The sequence below is a fragment of the Oncorhynchus tshawytscha genome, linkage group LG13 (assembly GCF_018296145.1).
Source record: "Oncorhynchus tshawytscha isolate Ot180627B linkage group LG13, Otsh_v2.0, whole genome shotgun sequence".
Classification (NCBI taxonomy): domain Eukaryota; kingdom Metazoa; phylum Chordata; class Actinopteri; order Salmoniformes; family Salmonidae; genus Oncorhynchus; species Oncorhynchus tshawytscha.
Window position 1 is genome coordinate 66,838,791 of NC_056441.1, and position 27,158 is coordinate 66,865,948.

The 27,158-nt window shown below is 42.9% G+C and overlaps 1 protein-coding gene across 1 annotated transcript; it reads left to right on the plus strand.

Moving 5' to 3' along the window:
• Positions 1–1,692: 1,692 nt before the first annotated feature.
• On the plus strand, positions 1,693–25,678 carry LOC112265540 (protein Smaug homolog 2). The gene is made up of 14 exons (XM_042294946.1): positions 1,693–2,276; positions 8,373–8,848; positions 9,025–9,501; positions 9,772–10,002; positions 11,476–11,585; positions 11,908–11,994; positions 12,290–12,569; positions 18,321–18,406; positions 19,775–19,804; positions 19,847–19,884; positions 20,071–20,296; positions 20,704–20,824; positions 21,863–21,946; positions 22,166–25,678. The coding sequence occupies exons 2-14, from the start codon at positions 8,653–8,655 to the stop codon at positions 22,192–22,194; spliced, it is 1,995 nt and encodes a 664-aa protein (XP_042150880.1). The 5' UTR covers positions 1,693–2,276; positions 8,373–8,652; the 3' UTR covers positions 22,195–25,678.
• The last annotated feature ends 1,480 nt before the right edge of the window (positions 25,679–27,158 follow it).

Consider the following 27,158-nt stretch of genomic DNA (forward strand, 5'->3'; position numbering starts at 1 on the left):
AAAATAACCAAAATATTTAGTGTTGCAACAAGATAAAATAACAAAGTGATATTCTCTTTTCAAATTTGTTTAATGGGTGCAGTCAAAGCTGAGCATTCTTTGATATTGTGATTAATTCTACATCAGTGTTTTCAGCCTTTATTTCAAGAAACGGCAAATTTGCCAAGGCACTGTCTGTGTCCTCTGTCATTTCTATCTTCATTCCTCAAACGTTAATCTAACAGATCAAATGCAATCAATCCAAATATGTTTGAGACTAAGGAGTTGAATTTGAATGTGCGGGGTGCTTGGTTTGACAGCAGCTATGCATCATATCAAAGAGGAAGAGAAGAAGCGAGAGAGATAATGGGCCCAAAATCTCTCTTCTCCCGCAGGTGGTGTTTTTGTATGGAGGTCATGAGGATGTTGAATTTGGGCAACAAACATTGCATGGATTATTTGCTACGTGTGGCTTATTTGATCGAATAGAAGTTTCGTAATGCTTAGGTTGTTACAACTGTACTGAAATAAGTAGGACACGTAACATGCCGGCAACTTTGAGAAAAAACACTTTATATCGGAGTTGTGCCTGTTGTTTACACGCGTCTGCCCTCTCACGCCGCCAAGCTTACCCTAGTAAAACTGACTATCCTTCCGATCCTCGACTTCGGCGATGTCATCTACAAAATGGCTTCCAACACTCTACTCAGCAAACTGGATGCAGTCTATCACAGTGCCATCCGTTTTGTCACTAAAGCACCTTATACCACCCACCACTGCGACCTGTATGCTCTAGTCGGCTGGCCCTCATTACATATTCGTCGCCAGACCCACTGGCTCCAGGTCATCTACAAGTCCATGCTAGGTAAAGCTCCGCCTTATCTCAGTTCACTGGTCACGATGGCAACACCCATCCGTAGCACACGCTCCAGCAGGTGTATCTCACTGATCATCCCTAAAGCCAACACCTCATTTGGCCGCCTTTCGTTCCAGTACTCTGCTGCCTGTGACTGGAACGAATTGCAAAAATCGCTGAAGTTGGAGACTTTTATCTCCCTCACCAACTTCAAACATCAGCTATCTGAGCAGCTAACCGATCGCTGCTGCTGTACATAGTCTATTGGTAAATAGCCCACCCATTTTCACCTACCTCATCCCCATACTGTTTTTATTTATTTACTTGCTCTTTTGCACACCAATATCTCTACCTGTACATGACCATCTGATCATTTATCACTCCAGTGTTAATCTGCAAAATTGTAATTATTCGCCTACCTCCTCATGCATTTTGCACACATTGTATATAGACTCCCCCCTTTGTTTTCTACTGTGTTATTGACTTGTTAATTGTTTACTCCATGTGTAACTCTGTGTTGTCTGCTCACACTGCTATGCTTTATCTTGGCCAGGTCGCAGTTGCAAATGAGAACTTGTTCTCAACTGGCCTACCTGGTTAAATAAAGGTGAAATAAAAAAAATATTTAAAAAATTGGCTAGAATCGTCCCACCTGATCTTGCCTCCTCCCGACTGCCTTCCATTTTTTAAGACATTTATTTCCATTGTTAGAGTGGCCACTTGAGTATCTGGTCAATATAATGTATACTCTGTGATCATATCGATCAACTTCAGTTTAGTAGTGGTGTGGGTGTTTGCGTTTAATCCACTAGATGGGGGACTTTTCTCTTTGTTTACCCCGCCCAAACGCCATTACGTTGGTCTCCGACGTTGCGTCAAATCTGAATCGAAGTTGGCTAGCTAGATTGAGCCAAGCGTACTTTCCCTATTTCTCTGTGCTCAAATAAACATGGTGTACATAGCTAGACTGTTTTAAATGTTATCTTTGAAATAATCAGAAAATCATTATTTTCAAAGCAACCAACGACAACTGTTGGATCGAAATCTTCGTCTCATCCAGCGTTTATAAAGGAAGCAATAGCTGCCTGCTACTTTAGCTAACAAGTGACAATTTACAAAGAAGGTAAACAAACCAACCGCTAGAGGTTGGAGAATGGGATGTGGATATAATGTAAGTAATCTGACGTGTTTTTTTCTAAATGGGCCATGGAGGACCTTTGCAACGCGAGGACTCAAATGTCGTTTTACGAGATGAAAAATAGAGAGACATTCCAACAGCAACGTCGCTACTGAAAAACAGTAACGTTACCATTCCTGAATCTCCCATCAATTTACACGGTGAAGGCCTGGTGCTAGTTTTTTAGCTAGCTAACTGCCCCCCAGCCCATCAAATACACCCTGGCAAAAGCCGTACCCTGGAAACGTCACCGTTGTCACACAGGTTTGTTTTTACGTTTTCTGACCAACTAGCTTAGCTAACTACACGTATGACCTGGTCAAACGTAGCTAGCAAGCTAACTTGCATAGGTAAGGCTGCGAGTTGACGTTAGCTAGCTACGTTTGACATAGTTACTGATAAACTTGCTACGTCTACCAACAAACTAGCTAACGTAGATGAGTAACGTTAGCTCTGTAGACAGGCCCTTGTTTCTGGACTGTCTTACGCAAACGTTAGCCTAGTTAGAATAGCATACACCTTCTGTTTGGGAGCTAGTTACTACTAATACAGACCATCCTGGCCAGAATTTAGCTACTAACGTTACGTTCTGTTTAAAAAAAAAAACTTGGACAAATATCTATAGGATGCTGGCTGGTCTCAGAACGCTTCGTATTATTCTGTACGTAAATCCGAGACACTCCATTTAGTATGATATGTCACGTTTCGTATGGTATGTATTAATTTGTGGATGTCTAACATCCATTTCGTATGATACGTTACGAATTACAATTTGTATATATTTTACGAATTTGCAAAAACGTACAATATCTTATTAATTCTGGTTAGGTGGCTAACGTTAGCTAGGGTTTAGGAGTTAGTTAAAGGGTTAAGATTAGGGGAAGGGTTAGCTAAGTAGTTACAAAGTAGCTAAAAAGTTGTCAGGGAAGAGATTCCAACTTGTAACCTTTGGGTTGCTAGACGTTCTCGTTATACGCCCACCCCACGACAACCACCCTACTTTCGTTTTTACCATAAATTAACATCTGTCTGGTGTAACCAAACATAACATATTATGGTAGTTTGAGTGCCCGGATTTAAGTTTACTATGTTAAGTCTAGCCTATGAGACCAGGCTAGTTATATTTATGTAAATGAAACATAACAACTAGGCATTGCAAGTTCTATACCCACAACTAAAGGTGGTCATTGCAATACTGGGATGGTTGGATGACTGTTTCAGATTTGATTGATCATGCCATGGCCTATTGGCAACCTGTGACATCATTACTTTACCCTGTAACAAGCTGTATTGCAAGTCATCACTTAGTATTTATTGTTCTAAGAATATATAACAGCCATGTAGATTGCATGGAGATCATGTAGTCTTTGTTTTTTTGCTTCAAGTCAAACAAACTCATGCATTGACTGGGCAGTTAGGCCTAGATGTTGGCTTTATCAAACATTCATAGATGTTGGCTGAATGGTCAATAGAAATGTGCATGCATACTGCATGGAAGTTCTCTGTGTTGATGCTGAAGTGATGATGCTGGCAATAATGTGCTCTACTTTCACTGCACCATGAAGCTGATTATCCTGCATTATGATTAGCTGGCCTAAATATTAGTGTGTTGTACAGAGACCATCTTTACTCTGGCAATTCCACTGTAACAGAGTGACACTAGCTAGCTTTCCATCCAATTGGAAAAAGTTTCATGTGAATATTCTAAAGTGAGCATAAAAACTATGCACATTTTACCAGATGTTTCCATCAAATTGACTTGTTGCAGATTAAAAGCACTACGTGATGAGGTAGTGCACATAATTTTACCACAAAAGTTAATTTATTCACGTAAGGAATAAAAAATACAAGATAAATGTGTTTCCATCATATTTTCAACTTTACTGATTATTTTCCTCACAAATTTGTTATGCTTTATATAGCATGTGCCCACGCTGGTATTGGCTCGTGCACTCTAGCTAATAGCGCCTTCTGCGAGCTGTTGGCTAGAGCACACGTGTAGCCTAGATCAGGGATGGGCAACTGGTGCGCATGGCCCCCCCTGTTTGTAGGCCTGCAGACCAATTTAAATAATAAAATAAAATGAGTTACTCAGTCGGGGTCTCAACTTACTGTTGGAAGAATAATATAATTCACAAGGTGCAATTTTGAAATTTGGTTGTGCATCAGCAGTCACTCAATTAGCCCGCCCATGTCAACAAAATGTTTTTAGCTAGCCACTAGACTAATTTACCAATCTATCTAAACTTGTAGTAAGCGTTGTCGAAATACCGACCGGGGTAGGGCCCATTAGTTATCATATTAAAAACGGCAAACATTTGCCTCCACCCTATGGCAACATGTTTAGAATTGCAGTGAGTTAGTTGTAAAACTGCACATTTTTCTCTCCGCCCTAGGGCATAATAAGTAGAATTACAAGTTATAAAATTGCTAAACCTTTGTGCCCCATGGCAAAATGTGTAGGATTGCAACAAACTTGCTTTAAAATGGCATCTTTTTCTCTGCCCCATGGAAAATTTTTACAGAATTGCCGGAAATTAACTTTTCACCTTCTTTCTTTTTTAAAATCTTCGCTGTCACGAGAGGGCCGCAGTTTCTTTTGATGAAGAATCGTGCATATGCAACATTTGTTAACATAATGACTGTGCCGTCGTTCTATTCTTCAAGTAATTGTGTTTTAGTAACATTTTCTGTTGAAATTGTAAAAGTTGTCATTGTGTATGGTTTGTTTTACTTTGCAATCATTGTTTTATGTTTGACATACATTTTAAAGTGAACAGTAGCTAGGCTTCCATCCAATTTGTGACAGATTTTCATGTGAATATTATAAATTATGCATAAAAAATATGCACTTTTTCCCACCAGTTTGTTTCCATCAAAACTGACTTGTGGATGAAAGGCTGTGCGTGATGACTTAGTGCACATGAACACTTTTGCGTAATAATTCTCATGTACTGAATTTAAAAAACATACAGTGGGGCAAAAAAGTATTTAGTCAGCCACCAATTGTGCAAGTTCTCCCACTTAAAAAGATGAGAGAGGCCTGTAATGTTCATCATAGGTACACTTCAACTATGACAGACAGAATGAACATGAGAAAAAAAATCCAGAAAATCACATTGTAGGATTTTTAATGAATTATTTGCAAATTATGGTGGAAAATATGTATTTGGTCAATAACAAAAGTTTCTCAATACTTTTATATACCCTTTGTTGGCAATGACAGAGGTCAAACGTTTTCTGTAAGTCTTCACAAGGTTTTCACACACTGTTGCTGGTATTTTGGCCCATTCCTCCATGCAGATCTCCTCTAGAGCAGTGATGTTTTGGGGCTGTTGCTGGGCAACACAGACTTTCAACTCCCTCCAAAGACTTTCTATGGGGTTGAGATCTGGAGACTGGCTAGGGCACTCCAGGACCTTGAAATGCTTCTTACGAAGCCACACCTTCGTTGCCCGGGCGGTGTGTTTGGGATCATTGTCATGCTGAAAGACCCAGCCACGTTTCATCTTCAATGCCCTTGCTGATGGAAGGAGGGTTTCACTCAAAATCTCACGATACATGGCCCCATTCATTCTTTCCTTTAGTCAGTCGTCCTGGTCCCTTTGCAGAAAAACAGCCCCAAAGCATGATGTTTCCACCCCCATGCTTCACAGTAGGTATGGTGTTCTTTGGATGCAACTCAGCATTCTTTGTCCTCCAAACACGACGAGTTGAGGCACTGCAGGATTTGAGTCCCTGGCGGTGTAGTGTGTTACTGATGGTAGTCTTTGTTACTTTGGTCCCAGCTCTCTGCAGGTCATTCACTAGGTCCCCCCGTGTGGTTCTGGGATTTTTGCTCACCGTTCTTGTGATCATTTTGACCCAACGGGGTGAGATCTTGCCTGGAGCCCTAGATTGAGGTGAGATTATCAGTGTTCTTGTATGTCTTCCATTTCCTAATAATAGCTCCCACAGTTGATTCTTCAAACCAAGCTGCTTACCTATTGCAGATTCAGTCTTCCCAGCCGGGTGCAGGTCTACAATTTTGTTTCTGGTGTCCTTTGACAGCTCTTTGGTCTTGGCCATAGTGGAGTTTGGAGTGTGACTGTTTGAGGTTGTGGACAGGTGTCTTTTATACTGATAACAAGTTCAAACAGGTGCCATTAATACAGGTAACTCTGGTGGAGGACAGAGGAGCCTCTTAAAGAATAAGTTACAGATCTGTGAGAGCCAGAAGTCTTGCTTGTTTGTAGGTGACCAAATACTTACTTTCCTCCATAATTTTCAAATAAATTCATTTTTTTTTAAATCATCTTTTTGTCTGTCATAGTTGAAGTGTACCTATGATGAAAATTACAGGCATCTCATCTTTTTAAGTGGGAGAACTTGCACAATTGGTGGCTGACTAAATACTTTTTTGCCCCACTGTACAATTAATGTTTTTCCATTGCATTTTACACTCTATCAATGGTTTATTTTAAGTAATAATAATTTTAAATAGTTTGTCACACAAGCAAACTGTTACGATAAATGGCAAATGTGCCCGAACTTGTTTCTGTGCATGTTCTCTAGACAACAGTTCGCTGATAAATTGAACTGGTTAGGTTGTATTATGAGGGATATGAGTAAGATCATTCTTATTTGTTAATTGGTAGCTAAGCGGCGATCATTATTTCACAGCATACACACATACACTCATTCAAGGGTTTTTCTTTGTTTTTAGTATTTTCTACATTGTAGAAAATGTGTGAAGACATCAAAACTATGAAATCATGTAGTAAGCAAAAAGGTTTTAAACAAATCAAAATATGAGATTCTTCACCGTAAAGCATGGAGGTGGTGTTATGGTGTGGAGATGCGTTGCTCGTGACACTGTCTGTGATTTATTTAGAATTCAAGGCACACTTCACCAGCACGGCTACCACAGCATTCTGCAGCAATATGCCATCCCAGCTGGTTTGGTCTTAGTGGAACTATCATTTGTTTTTCAACAGCCTCCAGGCTGGGTAAGAGCTATTTTACAGAGAAGGAGAGTGATGGAGTGCTGCATCAGATGACCTGGCCTCAACAATCCTCCGACCTCAACTTGGGATGAGTCGGAACGCGGAGTGAAGGACAAGTGCTCAGCATATGTGGGAACCCTGTTGGAAAAGCATTCCAGTTTAATCTGGTTGAGAGAATGCCAAGAGTGTGCAAAGCTGTCATCAAGGCAAAGGGTGGATACTTTAAAGTATCTCAAATATAAAATATAATTTCATTTAACGCTTTTTGTTGGTTACTACATGATTCCATATGTGTTATTTCATAGTTTGATGTCTTCACTATTATTGTTCAATGTAGAAAAGAGTAAAAAATAAAAACCCTTGAATGAGTAGTTCTAAAACTTTGGACCGGTAGTGTACAAATGAAGACCCTCAATATTTATTGAAAAGGAGCGTCACGCTCACCACCGTGCACTTTCACCACCCTGTTAAGTTCATTATAACTTATTGCATCTGTAGCCTAATAAACGGAATGCTTTTTTAAGTATTGGGAAGACCACACAACATAGCATCGCGTGACTGCAAATATACCTCGACATGGTTGTTGAATCAACAAATGCGCAATAAATAGTTTCCACCGCTATTTGTCCCATCATTCATTTTACCGACCCAGAAAGATCCCACCATGCTGGACAAACATTCTGTCAACATTTCTGAAACTGGATGGAAACGTGGTTAGTGTCAGATTTTGTGATTGGCCCCTGGTGTAAGTTTGTTTGTCTCACGTTATGGTTATTATATTATATTATATTGGAGCCACAGCCTATACCATAACCCCACCGCCACCATGAGGCACTCTGTTCACAATGTTGACAGCAAACCGTTTGCCCACAAGACATACATGTGGTCTGCAGTTGTGAGGCTGGTTGGATGTACTGCCAAATTTTCTAAAACAACGTTGGAGGCTGCTTATGGTAGAGAAATGAACATTAAATTCTCTGGCACCAACAGCTCTGATAGACATTCCTGCAATCTGCATGTCAATCAACTTGAGACATCTGTGGCATTGTATTGTGACAACTGCACATTTTTAGTGGCCTTTCATTGTCCCCAGCATAAGGTGCACCAGTGTAATGATCATGCTGTTTAATCAGATTCTTGATATGCCACACCGGTCAGGTGGGTGGATTATCTTGGCAGGACAAAGGAGGACAAATGCTCATTAACAGGAATGTAAACAAATGTGTGCACAATCTGAGAGAAATACTCTTTTTGTGAGTATGAACAATTTCTGGGATCTTTTATTTCAACTCATGAAACACGGGACCAACATTTTACATGTTTATATTTTTGTTCAGTGTATCTTATGTAGTTTTCCTTTCCGTTGATTTGTTAGGATTTGGATGATGCTGATACTGATGCACCTGAGAGAGAACCCTCCTGTCTAAGACACAACCAGCTGGTTTAACACACCCTCTCCCAGCCCTCCCCTCAGCACCCCCATCTCCTGCATCTGAACCATGTGAGGGCCCCTCGCTCCACTTTGAGGGGATCCCAGGACTGTTGTGTAAAAGCAGCCACTGAGCGGGGCCAGATTGAACCTGTGTGTGAGCAAGCAGTCTTCCCCCTAACCCCCACCCACATATTCCCACCCCCCTTCCTGTTGGCAACTCGCCATGATGTTCCGAGACCAGGTGGGCATCCTGACGGACTGGTTCAAGGGCTGGAACGAGTGTGAGCAGACGGTGGCGCTGTTGTCCCTGCTGAAGAGAGCATCTCGTACCCAGGCCCGCTTCCTGCACATCTGCCTGGAGCACTGGCTGGCAGACTGCACTGAGATCCACATCCTGGAGGCTGAGGCCAACAATGCAGGTAGCTAATAACTGCAGATTTCTGAAGAACACATTTGAAACCCTATTGGATTAGTCATATTGTATTACCGGTATACCCTATCTTATGGTGTAAAAACCATGTAGCAAATAGACCTACAACCTGTAAAAATTTATTTTACTTGTAAACAATTGCCCCGCTGTCCTTCACCTCTCCAGACATTGTGAGCCAGTGGCACCTGGAACCCATGGAAAAGGCGGTGTCCCTGCTGCTGTCCCACCTGCCCCTGCTGCAGCCCCGCAACAGTGAGGCCAAGTGTGAGTACATGAAGCTGCTGCAGAAGGTGCTGAGCCACACCATCGAGAGCAGTCTGTTTGTGGAAGAGAGTAGACAGCTGCTGTCCTACGCCCTCATCCACCCGGCCACCACCCTGGACGACCGCACCTCGTTGGCCATGTGGCTCAACCACCTGGAGGAGCACCTCTCCGCGGGCTACCCAGCGCCTTCCCGGCCCCCCTCTGGCCCCTACCACCCCCGCCAGGGCTCAGATGAGTGGCCGGGCTCAGCAGAGGTCCTGGACCCTGGCCATGGCTGGCTGGACAAGCCCCCCTCCTCTAGCTCCTCCCCTGCAGGGCAGAACGGACACATGTCTTTCCAGGGTGGGATGCCCTCGCCCATAAATAGCAACAACGCAGGTCAGTGGCTCACATCTCCTACCAAGACAGACTGAGGGAGAGCAAGGATGTGTTGTTGGGGTGAATAGGAATATGCTAAACATAACTGAGATACAATACAACTTTTTCTTCATGTGGTTATGTAATCATGCTATTAATCAACTATTTAGTCTGTGATCTTTGTAATATTGTCACATCTAAAGAATCTCTCTGTTTAGGCCTAGCCTTCATTAAAGGGATGGCTTACTGTGATTGTCTCTAACATCCTGACCCTACTCTGTCCCCTGCCAGGCATGGGTCAGATGGGCCAGCCCAGTCCTCTGAAGAGGTCCTCGTCCCTAATCCCCTCCAGTTCCCAGGTCTGTGGCGCAGATTGGCTGAGCCAGGACGACCTGGGGGGGCGACAGGCCTTTGACCACGCCCCCCTGTCCCCCCAGAGTAGTGTGGCATCCTCAGGCAGCGAGCAGACTGAGGACCAGGGCTCCAGAAACACCTTCCAGGAGGATGGCAGTGGCATGAAAGGTCAGGAGGTCAACCATAATACGCCAGGGGTTTAAAGCCAACAACAGGCCAGGGTCGGTCACATTGTTGTTGGTATTTCACTCTGGCAAAAGCCATGACATGCCAATGGCTACTGCACTTGGCGATGGTTGAATTGCCCAGTCAGTGGGATGTTATTTTTTTGGTCTCCCCTCGTGTTTGTTTTTTTTTGTTTGCGTGTGCTCCAGATGTCCATGAAAATGAAGTAGGACAGCGTTCTCCAACTAATAGATCTAAAGTGTTTATTTTGACATGCACTGCACAGATACGTCAAGCATTCCAGAGCAGTATCTATTTAAGTGATAATACCTGAGAAGCCGCTGTTTGGAGGATATATTGGCACAGGTGTTGTTAGTCTCCAAACACCGGCTTTGAGGGCATTCTCACTTTTATACAACGTGTTACCAACATATTCAAATAATGATTGACATTTTAATGAAAAACATTATTTTGATTAATTTATTCATACTATTTCATCCTTCCACAATATATAGTCCCGACACAAATCTATGGTTGCTGAAGACGCGACCCAGTCATTCAGTCTTTTTGGTCTGTATCAATGGACGCGACCCAGTTGTTCGTTCTAAATGTTCCATTGCCATACTGGCTGGCAACGTACTTATCCCTTGCTTGCTAGCTAGCCAACTACGGCTAACGTAGTCAGCCAGAATAACAGCAAAGTATTTGCATTTGTTTAAGCTGTTTAATAGTGACATTTATTTGGATACATCCATAACAATGAGCTAATGAGGCACAATTTCGCCTGGCATAGAAAATGTGCTCACTCGTCAGGACACTGTTGTTCAGAGGAGCTAGCCAACAACACAGCTACAGTAACACAATCACTTCAAACTGAAGCCGGAAAGACTGCAAATTAGCTGCGTTTTGTTTTACCTTTTTTCAATTGACATTTTTTTGTATATATCCATAGAAATGATGCCAGCTGATTCATAATTTCGACTGGCTGAGAAACTCTGCCTGCCTGTTTGTCTCGTCGACTCCCGACTCGTTCATTACTATGGGACAACAGGAGATTCAATTTGAATATTGAAACAATGTCGTAAATGTCGGAGAGACAGACTGCAAGGTTTATACAAATCTCCGCTGTGGAAAACTACATGTTAGTCTTACAGAAATGTGAGATAAGGTCTTGATACTTTTTATAGTGGAGGTCAAGTTTCTAAGTTGCCTGGCTGGGCTGATGACACATTGGATTAGTCAGGTGGAACAGAGTAAATAGGCATTTTGATGTCATAGATTTTAGCCGGTGGCGACTTGTGGAATAGACACTGCCTGGAATGCTGTTTTAACCAATCAGCATTCAGGATTAGACCCACCTGTTGTATAATATTCGTTAGAGTTCTATCCTTCTCAATGTTCATGGACTAGAGTTACAAGGACTCAGCAGGAGAAGAATAACTTCTGAGCATGTTGTTTTTCTACTTTCTGTTTCAGATGTGCCCATGTGGCTGAAGAGCCTCCGTCTTCATAAGTACGCAGCACTTTTCTCCCAGATGACTTATGAGGAGATGATGATTCTGACAGAGCACCACCTGGAGTCACAGGTTTGTCATCGTTTGTCACAGGTTGGTCAGCTTCTCTCGTTAGTCCTCTCTTTCCCCTGCCCTCCTCATCAGTGTTGAATAGATACGGCCCACTTTTTGTCCAGCATAGTGATACCTCAATGAGCCATGAAATGAATCATCGCTGCATAGAGTTATACAGTTATACACAGCCTCCCCAGCACAGATAAACGTCTTGGCTCTGCTCCATAGCTTTAATGAAACAGATGGTGATCAGAAGTGTTATTTAGTAACTGGATATCTGGATGTCCATGTTTCTGTGAGCAATGATTCCTCCTTTTGTTAACTCTTTGTCGTCTTCCAGAATGTGACCAAAGGTGCGCGGCACAAGATAGCCCTGAGTGTCCAGAAGCTACGGGAGAGGCCAAGCGTTCTCAAATCTTTAGAGAAGGTAAATCACATACTGTCATCACTATTATTTTAAAACCATTTCAGATTCACTTTTATCTCATGATAGGCATGCTGTTCTGAACAACTTAACTGTTTCCATTTGGATCCCTGTGGCTTATATGAAGAAATCCAATTAAATGTGAATGAACATATCCACTATAATTATCACCAATATTTTAGATATGATACGACTCACATTTTCTTTCAATTAAATGTTAACCAGCAAGTTCCGTGAATTTCCTATCATACTTCAAGACCGCTTTGCTAATAAGATAATGCTATGATTGATCCAACAGGATATATTGGAGGGGGGCAACCTGCGTAATGCCCTACAGGAACTACAGCAGATTATCACCACCCCTATCAAGGTCTACAGCTACAGCCCTCCCAGTGTTTCCCACAGAGATATGGAGGGGAGTGGATCCCCCTCAGACCACACCAACCCTGGGGAGGACAAGGACCTGGCCCAGGAGGGCTTCCAGCCCCACAACCCCCCTCCCTGCGACGGAGAGTCCTCAGTCACACCCATCTCAGACGGCGACATTGCTGGGCAGTTCACGCGTGTCATGGGTAAAGGTAAGAGAGGAAAAAGGCTTTTACAGGGCTGAGTACGTTTACAGTCGTGGCCAAAAGTTTTGAGAATGACACATATTCATTTCCACAAAGTTTGCTGCTTCAGTGTCTTTTGTCAGTTTCTTTTGTCAGATGTTACTATGGAATACTGAAGTATAATTACAAGCATTTCATAAGTGTCAAAGGCTTTTATTGACAATTACATTAAGTTGATGCAAAGAGTCAATATTTGCAGTGTCGATCCTTCTTTTTCAAGACCTCTGCAATCCGCCCTGGCATGCTGTCAATTAACTTCTGGGCCACATACTGACTGATGGAAGCCCATTCTTGCATAATCAATGCTTGGAGCTTGTCAGAATTTGTGGGGTTTTGTTTGTCCACCCACCTCTTGAGGATTGACCACAAGTTCTCAATGGGATTAAGGTCTGGGGAGTTTCCTGGCCATGGACCCAAAATATCAATGTTTTGTTCCCCGAGCCACTTAGTTATCACATTTGCCTTATGGCAAGGTGCTCCATCATGCTGGAAAAGGCATTGTTCATCACCAAACTTCCTGGATGGTTGGGAGAAGTTGCTCTCGGAGGATGTGTTGGTACCATTCTTTATTAATGGCTGTGTTCTTAGGCAAAATTGTGAGTGAGCCCACTCCCTTGCCTGAGAAGCAACCTCACACATGAATGATCTCAGGATGCTTTACTGTTGGCATGACACAGGACTGATGGTAGTGCTCACCTTGTCTTCTCCGGACAAGCATTTTTCCAGATGCCCCAAACAATCATAAAGGGGATTCATCAGAGAACATGACTTTACCCCAGTCCTCAGCAGTACAATCACTGTACCTTTTGCAGAATATCAGTCTGTCCCTGATGTTTTTCCTGGAGAGAAGTGGATTCTTTGCTGCCATTCTTGACTCCAGGCCATCCTCCAAAAGTCTTCGCCTCACTGTGCCTGCAGATGCACTCACACCTGCCTGCTGCCACTCCTGAGCAGGCTCTGCACTGGTGGTGCCCCGATCCTGCAGCTGAATCAACTTTAGGAGACGGTCCTGGCGCTTGCTGGACTTTCTTGGGTGCCCTGAAGCCTTCACAACAATTGAACCGCTCTCCTTGAAGTTCTTGATGATCTGATAAATGGTTGATTCAGGTGCAATCTTACTGGCAGCAATATCCTTGCCTGTGAAGCCCTTTTTGTTCAAAGCAATGATGACAGCATGTGTTTCCTTGCAGGTAACCATGGTTGACAGAGGAAGAACAATGATTCCAATCACCACCCTCCTTTTGAAGCTTCCATTCTGTTATTCGAACTCAATCAGCATGACAGAGTGATCTCCAGCCTTGTCCTCGTCAACACTCACACCTGTGTTAACGAGAGAATCACTGACATGTCAGCTGGTCCTTTTGTGGCAGGGCTGAAATGCAGTGGAAATGTTTTTTGGGGATTCAGTTAATTTGCATGGCAAAGAGGGACTTTGCAATGAATTGCAATTAATCTGATCACTCATCATAACATTCTGGAGTATGTGCACATTGCCATCATACAAACTGAGGCAGCAGACTGTGAAAATTAATATATGTGTCATTCTCAATCTTTTCCCACGACTGTACAGTGCATTCAGAAAGTATTCAGACCCCTTGACTGTTCCACATTTTGTTACGTTACATCCTTATTCTAAAATGGATTAAATAAAAATGTTCCTCATCAATCTACACACAATAGCCCAAAGCGAAAAGAGGTTTTATACGTTTTAGCAACTATATTAATAATAAAGAAACACACCTTATTTATGTAAGTATTCAGACACTTTGTTATGAGACTCGAAGTTGAGCTCAGGTGCATCCTGTTGCCATTGATCTTCCTTGATGTTTCTACAGCTTGATTGGAGTCGACCTATGGTAAATTGAGTTGATTGAACATGATTTCCCTTCACTCACGCCGCCAAACTTACCCTAGTAAATCTGACTATCCTACCGATCCTCGACTTCGGCGATGTCATCTACAAAATTGCTTCCAACACTCTACTCAGCAAACTGGATGCAGTTTATCACAGTGCCATCCGTTTTGTCACTAAAGCACCTTATACCACCCACCACTGCGACTTGTATGCTCTAGTCGGCTGGCCCTCGCTACATATTCATCGCCAGACCCACTGGCTCCAGGTCATCTACAAGTCCATGCTAGGTAAAGCCCCGCCTTATCTCAGTTCACTGGTCACGATGGCAACACCCATCCGTAGCACGCGCTCCAGCAGGTGTATCTCACTGATCATCCCTAAAGCCAACACCTCATTTGGCCGCCTTTCGTTCCAGTTCCAGTGACTGCAAAAATCGCTGAAGTTGGAGACTTTTATCTCCCTCACCAACTTCAAACATCAGCTATCTGAGCAGCTAAACCGATCGCTGCTGCTGTACATAGTCTATTGGTAAATAGCCCACCCATTTTACCTACCTCATCCCCATACTGTTTTTATTTATTTACTTTTCTGCTCTTTTGCACACCAATATCTCTACCTGTACATGACCATCTGATCATTTATCACTCCAGTGTTATTAATCTGCAAAATTGTAATTATTCGCCTACCTCCTCATGCCTTTTGCACACAATGTATATAGACTCCCCCTTTTTTTTCTACTGTGTTATTGACTTGTTAATTGTTTACTCCATGTGTAACTCTGTGTTGTCTGTTCACACTGCTATGCTTTATCTTGACCAGGTCGCAGTTGCAAATGATAACTTGTTCTCAACTAGCCTACCTGGTTAAATAAAGGTGAAATAAAACAATTTGGAAAGGCACACACCTGTCTATATAAGGTCCCGCAGTTGAGAGTTCATGTCAGAGCAAAAACTAAGCCATGAAGTCGGAAGAATTGTTCGTAGAGCTCTGAGACAGGATTGTTTTGAGGGACAGATCTGGAGAAGGGTTCCAAAAAAATGTCTGCAGCATTAACGGTCCCCAAGAACACATTGGCTTCCATCATTCTTAAATGGAAGAAGTATAGAACAACCAAGACCCCTTCCTAGAGCTGGCTGCCTGGCCAAACTGAGCAATTGGGAGAGAAGGGCCTTGGTCTGGGAGGTGACCAAGAACCTGATGGTCAGTCTGACAGAGCTCCTCTGTGGAGATGGGAGAACTTTCCAAAAGGACAACCATCTCTGCACCACTCCACCAATCAGGCCTTTATGGTAGAGTGGCCAGACGGAAGACACTCCTCAGTAAAAGGCACATGACAGCCCGCTTTGAGTTTGCCAAAAGACACCTAAAAGACTCTGACCATGACAAACAAGATTCTCTGGTCTGATGAAACCAAGATTGAACTCTTTGTCCTGAATGCCACGTGTCACATCTGGGGGAAACCAGGCACAATTCCAATGGTGAAGCATGGTGGTTGCAGCATCATGCTGTGGCAATGTTTTTCAGCGGCAGCGACTGGGAGTTTAGTCAGGATTGAGGGGGAAAATGAACGGCGCAAAGTACAGAGATCCTTGATGAAAACCTGCTCCAGAGCGCTCAAGACCTCATACTAGGGTGAAGGTTCACCTTCCAACAGGACAACAACCCTAAGCACACAGCCAAGACAACGCAGGAGTGGCTTTGGGACTAGTCTCTGAATGTCCTTGAGTGGCCCAGCCAGAGCCCGGACTCTAACATCTCTGGAGAAAATAGCTTTGCAGCAACGCTTCCCATCCAACCTGACAGAGCTTGAGAGCATCTGCAGAGAAGAATGGAAGAAACTCCCCAAATACAGGTGTGCCAAGCTTGTAGCGTCATACCCAAGAAGACTCGAGGCTGTAATCGCTGCCAAAGGTGCTTCAACAAAGTACTGAGGAAAGGGTCTGACTACTTACAGTTGAAGTCGGAAGTTTACATACACCTTGGCCAAATACATTTAAACTCAGTTTTTCAGAATTCCTGACATTTAATCCTAGTACAAATTCCTTGTCTTAGATCAGCTAGGAACACCACTTTATTTTAAGAATGTGAAATGTCATAATAATAGTAGAGAGAATGATTTATTTCATCTTTTATTTCTTTCATCACATTCCCAGTCGGTCAGAAGTTTACATACGCTCAATTAGTATTTGGTAGCATTGCCTTTAAATGGTTTAACTTTGATCAAATGTTTCGGGTAGCCTTCCACAAGCTTCCCACAATAAGTTGGGTGAATTTTGGCCCATTCCTCCTGACAAAGCTGGTGTAACTGAGTCATGTTTGTAGGCCTCCTTGCTCGCACATGCTTTTTCAGTTCTGCCCACAAATCTTCTATAGGATTGAGGTCAGGGCTTTGTGATGGCCACCCCAATACCCAATACCTTTGTTGTCCTTAAGCCATTTTGCCATAACTTTGTGTATGCTTGGGATCATTGTCCATTTGGAAGACCTATTTGCGACCAAGCTTTAACTTCCTGAGTCATGTCTTGAGGTGTTTCTTCAACAAATCCACATAATTTTCTTTCCTCATGATGCCATCTATTTTGTGATGTGTACCAGTCCCTCCTGGAGCAAAGCACCCCCACAACATGATGCTGTCACACCTGTGCTTCACGGTTGGGAGGGTGTTCCTCGGCTTGCAAATCTCCCCCTTTTTCCTCCAAACATAACGATGGTCATTATTGCCAAACAGTTACATTTTTGTTTCATCAGACCAGAGGACATTTCTCCAAAAAGTGCAATCTTCGTCCCCATGTGCAGTTTCAAACCGTAGTCTGGCTTTTTTATGGCGGTTTTGGAGCAGTGGCTTCTTCCTTGCTGAGCGGCCTTTCAGGTTATGTCGGATATAGATACTTTTGTACTGGTTCCCTCCAGCATCGTCACAAGGTCCTTTGCTGTTGTTCTGGGATTGATGTGCATTTTTCGCACCAACGTACGTTCATCTCTAGGAGACAGAACGCTTCTCCTTCCTGAGCAGTGTGACGGCTGCGTGATCCCATGGTGCTTATACTTGCGTACTATTGTTTGTACAGATGAACATGGTACCTTCAGGCATTTGGAAATTGCTCCCAAGGATGAACCAGACTTGTGGAGGTCTGTTTTTTCTGAGGTCTTGGCTGATTTCTTTTGATTTTCCCATGATGTCAAGCAAAGAGGCAGTGAGTTTGATGGTAGGCCTTGAAATGCATCCACAGGTTCACCTCCAATTGTCTCAAATGATGTCGATTAGCCTATCAGAAGCTTCTAAAGCCATGACATCCTTTTCTGGAATTTTCCAAGCTGTTTAAAGGCACAGTCAACTTAGTGTATGTAAACTTCTGACCCACTGGAATTGTGATAGTGAAATAATCTGTCTGTAACAATTGTTTGAAAAATGACTTGTGTCATGCACAAAGTAGATGTCCTAATCGACTTGCCAAAACTATAGTTCGTTAACAATACATTTGTGGAGTGGTTGGAAAAACTTCCTACTTCAACTGTATGTAAAGGTAATATTTTTTTGTGGGAGGGTGTGTGTCTTCATAATTTTGCTAAGATTTCTAAACCTGTTTTTGCTTTGTCATTATGGGATATTTTGTTTAGATTGAGGGGGAAAAAACATGTAATCCATTTTAGAATAAGGCTGTAACGTAACAAAATGTGGAAAACGTCAAGGAGTCTGAATACTTTCCGAATGCACTGTATATAGTGCATTTGGACAAATGTTGCTCTTGGTTGTTGTGGATGTGAGATGTGTGCTGGTGTGTTTTATTTTGAATTAGTTTTGGAGGGTTTGTGTGTGTTGGTGTTGTGTTGCATTGTGTGAACCTCCTGTCCATGTGTTGCAGTGTGCACTCAGCTACTGGTGTCCAGGCCGGACGAGGAGAATATCAGCTGTTACCTGCAGCTTATTGAGAAATGTCTGACACATGAGGTGAGACTGCTCAAAACCACATCTATAAAATAAATACATTTAAACTTTGTCACATTCAGCCAGCTGGTAGTTTAAAATGTGACAAGGCTGCAAACAACGTGTAACAACACGTAATGCTACTCTCAGCGGTATGTTGTAAAGATAACTTTCACTGCACTAAGAAAGTAATGGAATGGGTTTTGTTTTTTGCTGCTATGTGCTCTCTCTCCCTCTCTCACCCTCTCTCTCTCTCGCTCACCATCTCTCACCCTCTCTCTATCACTATCTCTGTCTGTCTCTTACCTCTCCCTCTCTCACTATCTCTGTCTGTCTCTCACCATTTCTCACCTTGTCTCCTATCACTATCTCAGGCTTTCTCAGAGACTCAGAGTCTCAGGCTGGTCTCCTGGACCATCTCTCAGGTTCTCATCACTATCTCTGTCTGTCTCAAGGAAAGCCATGTCTCACATGCCTGTCTACCGACTCACCAGGGTAAGACCACTGAACTTCTCTTCTCACCATCTTCAATCTTTCACTATCTCTGTCTGTCAGCTGAGTTTTTGTCTCATGCTCTCTCTGCTCACCTTTAGTATGCAGTTTGTCTTACCTCTCTCTCTCTCTCTGCCTCCTCTAGCTCACCATTTCCCCCAGGGCTCTGTCTCGCTCACCATCTCTTTCTCTCTATCACTATCTCTGTCTGTCTCTTACCTCTCCCTGTCTCACCCTCTCTCTCTCCACTCACCATCTCTCACCCTCTCTCTATCACTGAGTGCTGGGGGTCTGTCTCTTACCTCTCCCTGTCTCAGGGCATTCTCACCATCTCTCCCCTCTCTATCACTATCTCTGTCTGTCTCTACCCCTGCCGGGCGCATGGGGCTCCTGCTCACCATCTCTCAGGTGGCACTATCTCTGTCTGTCTCTTACCTCTCCCTGTCTCACCAGCCCCACACTGCCAGGCCAGGGCAGACAGGTCAGTCATCAGGATGGGATCATCTGTCTGTAGCCTTTGGCCTGTACACCCACTGAAGTTAATTTATAGGAAAGTCACCATCATTCACAAGATCTCTATCAATCTCTTTTCTAGAAGTCTTTTTCATTCACCATTACAGCTAGTTAGCCACCATTAGATTTAACATTATCTCTGTCTGTCTCTTACGTTCCCTTATACCCTCAGGGTCTCTCTCGCTCACCAGATCTCTCACCCTCTCTCTATCACTATCTTTGTCTTTGACCTCTCCCAGATTAACAAGTGCAACCATCAGAAAGTCTATCAGTTTAATCTCTGTCTGTCTCTTACCTCTGGGTTAGGCACTGCTTTTGATATGCATTGGTTCATTATCACTATCTCTGTCTGTCTCTTTGTTTCATCTTGTCTGGGAAGTCTCTCAGGCTTTCACAGAGACTCAGAGGAAGAGGCTGGTCTGTTTGTGATGCAGCAGGTTCTGTTGTCCCTTAGAACCTGTGGCCATGCTGGACATGCCTGTGTACCGACAGAAAGGGTAAGACCACTGAACTTCTCTTCTCCTTTTAATCTTTCACTCTCCTGTCATGGCAGCTGAGTTTTTGTGCCATGCTCTCTCTGCTACTTTAGTATGCAGTTTGTCCAGGTTCTCTCTCTCTCTGCCTCCTCTAGCTGGATTTCCCCCAGGGCTCTGTCTTACGACTTTTCTCTCTGCCTCCTCTAGCTGGGCATATGGTTCCAACTCCCTCCCCACAGCAGGCTCTGTGAGTGCTGGGGGTCTGGCACGTAGGGGGCAGAGGGCATTCCAGATGCCCCCTCGTGGCCTCCCTGCCGGGCGCATGGGGCTCCTGAGTCCAGGTGGCATTGGGGTTGCCTCCCCACGCCACACCCTCACCAGCCCCACACTGCCAGGCCAGGGCAGACAGGTCAGTCATAGGATGGGATCATATGTCATATAGCCTGTTGGCATGGGATACACCCACTGAAGTTAATTTATAGGAAAGTCAGATTCATTCACAAGAGAAATTATTTTCTAAGAAGTCTTTTTCATTGAGGGTTACAGCTAGTTAGCCAACATTAGATTTAACATTATTCTATTGATCTACACGTTATTATACCCACAGGGTGATGAACTTTCCTTAGACAACATTTGTTTTGACAGATTAACAAGTGCAACCACAGAAAGTGCTGACAGTTTAATCAATGCAATACCCAGGGAAACACTTGGGTTAGGCACTGCATTTTGATATGCATTGGTTCATTATCATAGCTGGAAGAGTCTCTTTGTAGTCATCGTGCTGGGAAGACTAACACGGTGTAGAACATATAGGATGAGTGGCATGTTTGTGATTCCCAGATGTTCTTTGTCCCAGAATGGGGGCAGCACACCATGCTTCAATCTGTATTCCACTGTCCTTGCAACACATACTCCCTGTCCACACTAGCTTCGCAAACCATGCTCCTGTTCCAGCAGCACGGTAGGAACCTAGCACCCCCTTCCCAAACATTACCACAACCTCTTCTAAACGTCATATACACTGTTTTACACATACCATCCACACCTAGCTTCAATCTGTATTCCCACTGTCCTTTTACACATACTAGACACACCTAGCTTCAATCTCTATTCCCACTGTCTTTTTACACATACCATCCACACCTAGCTTCAATCTCTATTCCCACTGTCCTTTTACACATACTAGACACACCTAGCTTCAATCTCTATTCCCACTGTCCTTTTACACATACTAGACACACCTAGCTTCAATCTCTATTCCCACTGTCCTTTTACACATACTAGACACACCTAGCTTCAATCTGTATTCCCACTGTCCTTTTACACATACTAGACACACCTAGCTTAAATCTCTATTCCCACTGTCGTTTTACACATACTAGACACACCTAGCTTCAATCTCTATTCCCACTGTCTTTTTACACATACTAGACACACCTAGCTTCAATCTGTATTCCCACTGTCCTTTTACACATACTAGACACACCTAGCTTCAATCTCTATTCCCACTGTCGTTTTACACATACTAGACACACCTAGCTTCAATCTGTATTCCCACTGTCCTTTTACACATACTAGACACACCTAGCTTCAATCTCTATTCCCACTGTCGTTTTACACATACTAGACACACCTAGCTTCAATCTGTATTCCCACTGTCCTTTTACACATACTAGACACACCTAGCTTCAATCTCTATTCCCACTGTCTTTTTACACATACACGTGTCACTACAACCTTCATTCACATTTCCTTTTATATCCCAGCAATATCTCCTTCCAAACCCAATCATACATGGTCTTTATGCATTTCACCCACATAGCCTTCTAAACCCAATTTTACGGCAGCTTACACATCCCACACACATCGCCCTACAAACCGCATTCACACGGCTCCATATCTAATGCATCTGTCAGTTTTTTAAAAATAAGTGATTTATGGTCCAGATATAGTACACACACAAGCGGGGTAACTGAATGACCTGTGTCTCGTCTTCCAGAATGCCAAGTTCCAGGTGCAGACCTGGAGATCAACCCCACGCTGGAGTCACTGTGCCTCAGTATGACAGAGCATGCCTTAGGAGGTGAGTCAAAACACACGTCTTACACTCCCACATCCAACTTCTTGGAAGTGTTATGAGACTGATATTTAAAACCACATTTAGGTTAACTGGAATTTTCTGATGTTGTTGAATAGTTTGTATGTGGCAGAGAGTGAAATAAAGTTATGATATGAAATCAAAATGAAAAAAGAATACATTTTGTATCTATTATAAATTTCTTCACAATCCTCCTTCCTGTAGATGGAATTGACCGAACATCAACAATTTGAAAATAAAAGCAGTGAAAAGAAGAAACCAAACCGACACTTCACTACAACTGAGGCCTGTTCAGTTTCTCTTGCCCAGCACAAAAATATATGCTTAAAAAACAAAGCAAAATGGTCACTACAAAACGACAACTGTATATGTTCTCTGATATTTTTCTACTTTATTATACTTAAGTATGTTTATTATAAATGGAATACAGATGATTATTATATTACAGGAGGGAGAAGAGGTTACTTGTGCAACATGCTCAATGTCTTCTGCAGGACTGTGACATTAAAACGAGCAAAATGAGGCTCAGATTGTTGAGCTTTGAGAGGAAAATGGAGGATTGGTGCTGTCTTAAGGGTGTTCTTACAGGTTTCTCTCCTTTTCCTCCCAGAAACACGCAGAGCCACGCCTCTCACCCCCAGATACTGTAACTGTACCGCCAGGGTCTCCCGACCAGGAGTAAGGCACTTGGCCTCCCACACACTCTGTGGAATTGGGAACTAGAACAGCGATTAATCACACACGACCAGCCTGTAGCGCTGTTCTGATCCTAAAACACAACTACAGCTGTCTACACAACCACCCTACCTAGCTACAGCCAGAGCTAGTTAGGCCCTATACGTAGAGACACCCAACACCCTGGCTCATTCCCCTCACGTACCCAGCATGGGTTTACACCCAACATGGGTATTACTGGCTCTGACACCTCTCCACCTCTACTAGGCCAAAGAGAAAGGCTCTGTGTGAATCCCTATGTTAGAATGATTTTTGGAGTGGCCAATGCGACAGTATACATGGTAATTGTTTAAAGAATGGCGGTTTGAAGGTAACGTGTCGGCTGGAACTTGTCTGCATTGATATTTTGTTCCCTACTACAAAAATGATGATGAATCTCATTTGCAAGTTAAGCGCCGAGGCAAACCCCACAGGGTTGAATAAGGGCTGATGAGGTTTGTTCTATGTGGGGCCTGAGTGAGAAATTGCATTGGTAAAGAAAATGAAAAAAACAATTCCAAGAGGGGAGCTGTTGGTGCATCTGTTTTCAAGTAGTTACCTCACTATGTTATGCTGTGTGAGGAACCTTAATGAATTCCGTTTCTACCCTGAGGTCCCATTTATGATTGGCTCTGAAAAATGCAACGGAAGCGCTGTCTCTGCCTCTCAGAATGAACCAGTACCCACCTCACCCTGCCCCTCTCCTCACCATGGCCAGTGTAGAGATTTGATGAATCATAATTTTTAAGTAGCCAGAATAGATTCGACCCTACGCTTACTTACAGTTTAAGATGACAGATTAAGACATCTATAGCTCGGAAAACGTACCTCAATCCAGGGATGAGAAATGCGTTTGTACTCCGAATTGGCCCATTATCTCAAATGTTACATCTAGAATATTGAACAACTGCTAGTTTTTAAGTAAACTGAAGTTTTCGCCCTCAGTAGCCCAAACAGCCATTATGGACTGGCATGTCGCGTTGAACAACAATGGAGCTGATTGGCTGACACTGCCATTCCAAACTGGCTGCTGTGGCTTCTGCTACCTACCACGAGGATGAAACTAGCAGTCGTTCAATATTCTCGGTGTAACAGTTGGGATAATGGGACAATTCGGTGTACAACGCATTTCTCATCCCTGGATTGAGGTACGTTTTCCAAGCAACATCTCACACCGGCTCCGCAGTGTCTTAATCTAAACAGGAAGCCTGTCCGACCCCGGTGCAACTGTAAGAAAGCGTAGGGTGGGAATCTATTCTGGCTAACTTTTTAAGGTGCTTGAAATATGTCCTGTTTGGATCTCTTTGTGTTCCAATTGTAAAACCCTAACATTTATTTTGTGGTATCAGTGTTGAATCAGAAACTCCTATACAACCTCTGTCTTTGAATGTGGCAGAGCGGAGGTGCATGTATGTATATGGTCTTAACGTTTGGATCACCTTTTGGTTGCATCACGAGGCAGGGATATCCATTCGCATTTTATTTCTGCAGAGCCATGGCTGGTCTATTTGTTTAGTAAACATGGTTATTTACAAGCTTGACTTTTCCACTTTTTTTGTTTTACTACTCTCCCTTAATATTTATAACTTGTCCTTTTTTCCTAGAATTGCATGTTTTCCCCCACACTAATTGAACGATTGTTGTAGATATTGAGAGAGGGCAGTGTTGCACAGTCACAGTAGTGCTCAATGTCTACAAATCCTCCAGAGAGCAGAGATGATGGGACTGGAGTTCAATGTTGATACCTCCTAATAGCACTGTTTACCTCCCTCTGGCAGTGCCCATTTCATGTTCTGTGATGTGTAATGATGGGTCTGAAAATGACTGTTGGCACTTCAGTGCTCATTAATATACTGTCTCAATATGTAAGGCCTAAAGCGCGTAGCTAAGCCTTCTAACACGTGAGCTAGCTAGAATGACAGATGCCTTTTACCCCCTCAGCTGCTTATCTACTTGCTGTAATCATCATTCTCACTAGACTAGATACTAGTGTCTAGTGAGTGAGACCTGTATGAGGGTATGTTGTTGTACCCTCTGCTCTGTGCTCCTGAAGTTTTTGAGTGACGAGAAGACTGATATTGCCTGGCCTTGTGTTTGAACTGTCAGATGCAGCAGGCTGATAGGCCGTTGATATCACCTGAATTGCACAGTGACAGCTTCTCCTCTCTCTCTCTCTGATTGGCTATTGAGCCAGAGTAGTGTCCTAGTCGTCATGATTTTCCTCTGAGCTGGCTCTTGGATAGATCTGACTTTATGAATAGATTCATGCTCACTAAGAGAGTCGAATGGTTTAAAAAATGTTCCCAAATTTCAGATTCAGATAGGCAACCAATGATCTCAATCTAAGCTTAAACTGATAATACATTCATACTAGCATGACATGTAATATGGCTCAGGTTGTAATTTCTCTCAATGCATACAATGGCACCTGAAGTAAGTCCTCCATTTAGGAGGTAGCCAGTCCACTTGTAGAAAAGGCTTAGTTCTTTAGGCCAGGCTAAATTGAGTCTGTTCATGCCAGGGGTTTAGGATGCAGAGAGGGATGAAATGGCCAATCTGAGCCATAATATGTGAGTTTGAGTCTAGCCTAACACTAACAACTGGCCAAGGAATATGTTTACATTCCAGTGAAATGGGTTAGAAAGTGCACTTCATGAGTCTGGCTTTATTTTCACATGCCACGCAGAATTATGAGGTACATAGCCAGCCTGTCATACATGAGACTCCTTCTCTCCAGTGGTCTGTCAGATGTGGTCAATGTCCCTGCCTGACATAATAAATAAGCAGTACGTTGTAGGCTTTTTTTTTGCATCTCTGTCTTGTACAATTTATATTTAATTCGGACTCCCCAAACATTTTTCGAATGTTTTATGAATGAACATTTTGCATCCCATGCTTACACACTCTACTTTTTTACTGTCACACATTGTTTGAATAATCTGAAATACAGCATTGATCAGATAGACAGTCCAAATAAAGGAGTTACATTTTTTTGCTACGTGACTCATGTTTGTGGTATCATCAGTGTTTTCTTTTATTCACAGTATTAGTGTGTGTATATATTTATTTATTACATACACAGTTGAAGTCGGAAGTTTACATACACTTAGGTCAGAGTCATTCAACTTTCAACCACTCCACAAATGTATCAATGGAAATCAGCCAAGACCTATATCAATGGAAATCAGCCAAGACCTCAGGGGGGAAAAAGGAGACGACAAGTCTGGTTCATCCTTGGGAGCAATTTCCAAATGCCTGAAGGTACCATATTCATCTGTACAAACAATAGTTTGCAAGTATAAACACCATGGGACCACGCAGCCATCATATCGCTCAGGAAGGAGGCGCGTTCTGTCCTAGAGATGAATGTACTTCGGTGCGAAAAGTGCAAATAAATCACAGAACAACAGCAAAGGACCTTGTGAAGATTCTGGAGGAAACAGGTACAAAAGTATCTATATCCACAGTAAAACGAGTCCTATATTGACATAACCTGAGAGGCCGCTCAGCAAGGAAGAAGCCACTGCTCCAAAACCGCCATAAAAAAGCCAGACTACGGTTTGAAACTGCACATGGGGACGAAGATTGTACTTTTTGGAGAAATGTCCTCCGGTCTGATGAAACAAAAATAAAACTGTTTGGTCATAATGACCATCGTTATGTTTGGAGGAAAAAGGGGGAGGCTTGCAAGCTGAAGAACACCATCCCAACCGTGAAGCACGGGGATGGCAGCATGTTGTGGGTGCACTTCACAAAATAGATGGCATCATGTGGAAAGAAAATTATGTGGATATATTGAAGCAACATCTCAAGACATTGGTCAGGAAGTTAAAGCTTGGTCGCCAATGGGTCTTCCAAATGGACAATGACCTCAAGCATACTTCCAAAGTTATGGCAAAATGGCTTAAGGACAACAAAGTCAAGGTATTGGGGTGGCTATCACAAAGCTCTGACCTCAATCCTATAGAAAATGTGTGGGCAGAACTGAAAAAGCGTGTGCGAGCAAGGAGCCCTACAAACCTGACTCTGTTACACCAGCTCTTGTCAGGAGGAATGGGCCAAAATTCACCCAACTTATTGTGGGAAGCGTGTGGAAGGCTACCCGGAACGTTTGACCCAATTTATACAATTTAAAGGCAATGCTATCAAATACTAATTGAGTGTATGTAAACCTCTGACCCACTGGGAATGTGATGAAAGAAATAAAAGCTGAAATAAATAATTATCTCTACTATTATTCTGACATTTCAAATTCTTAAAATAAAGTGGTGATCCTAGCTGACCTAAAACAGGGAATTTTTACTAGGATTAAATGTCATTAATTGTGAAAACTGAGTTTAAATGTATTTGGCTAAGGTGTATGTAAACTTCTGACTTCAACTGGATTATATAAGAAACTTTGCAACAGTTACATACAGCGTTATCATAGGTCATTCTGATTTATCATACCTATGAGTATGAATTACAAGTGTGTATGTTTTGC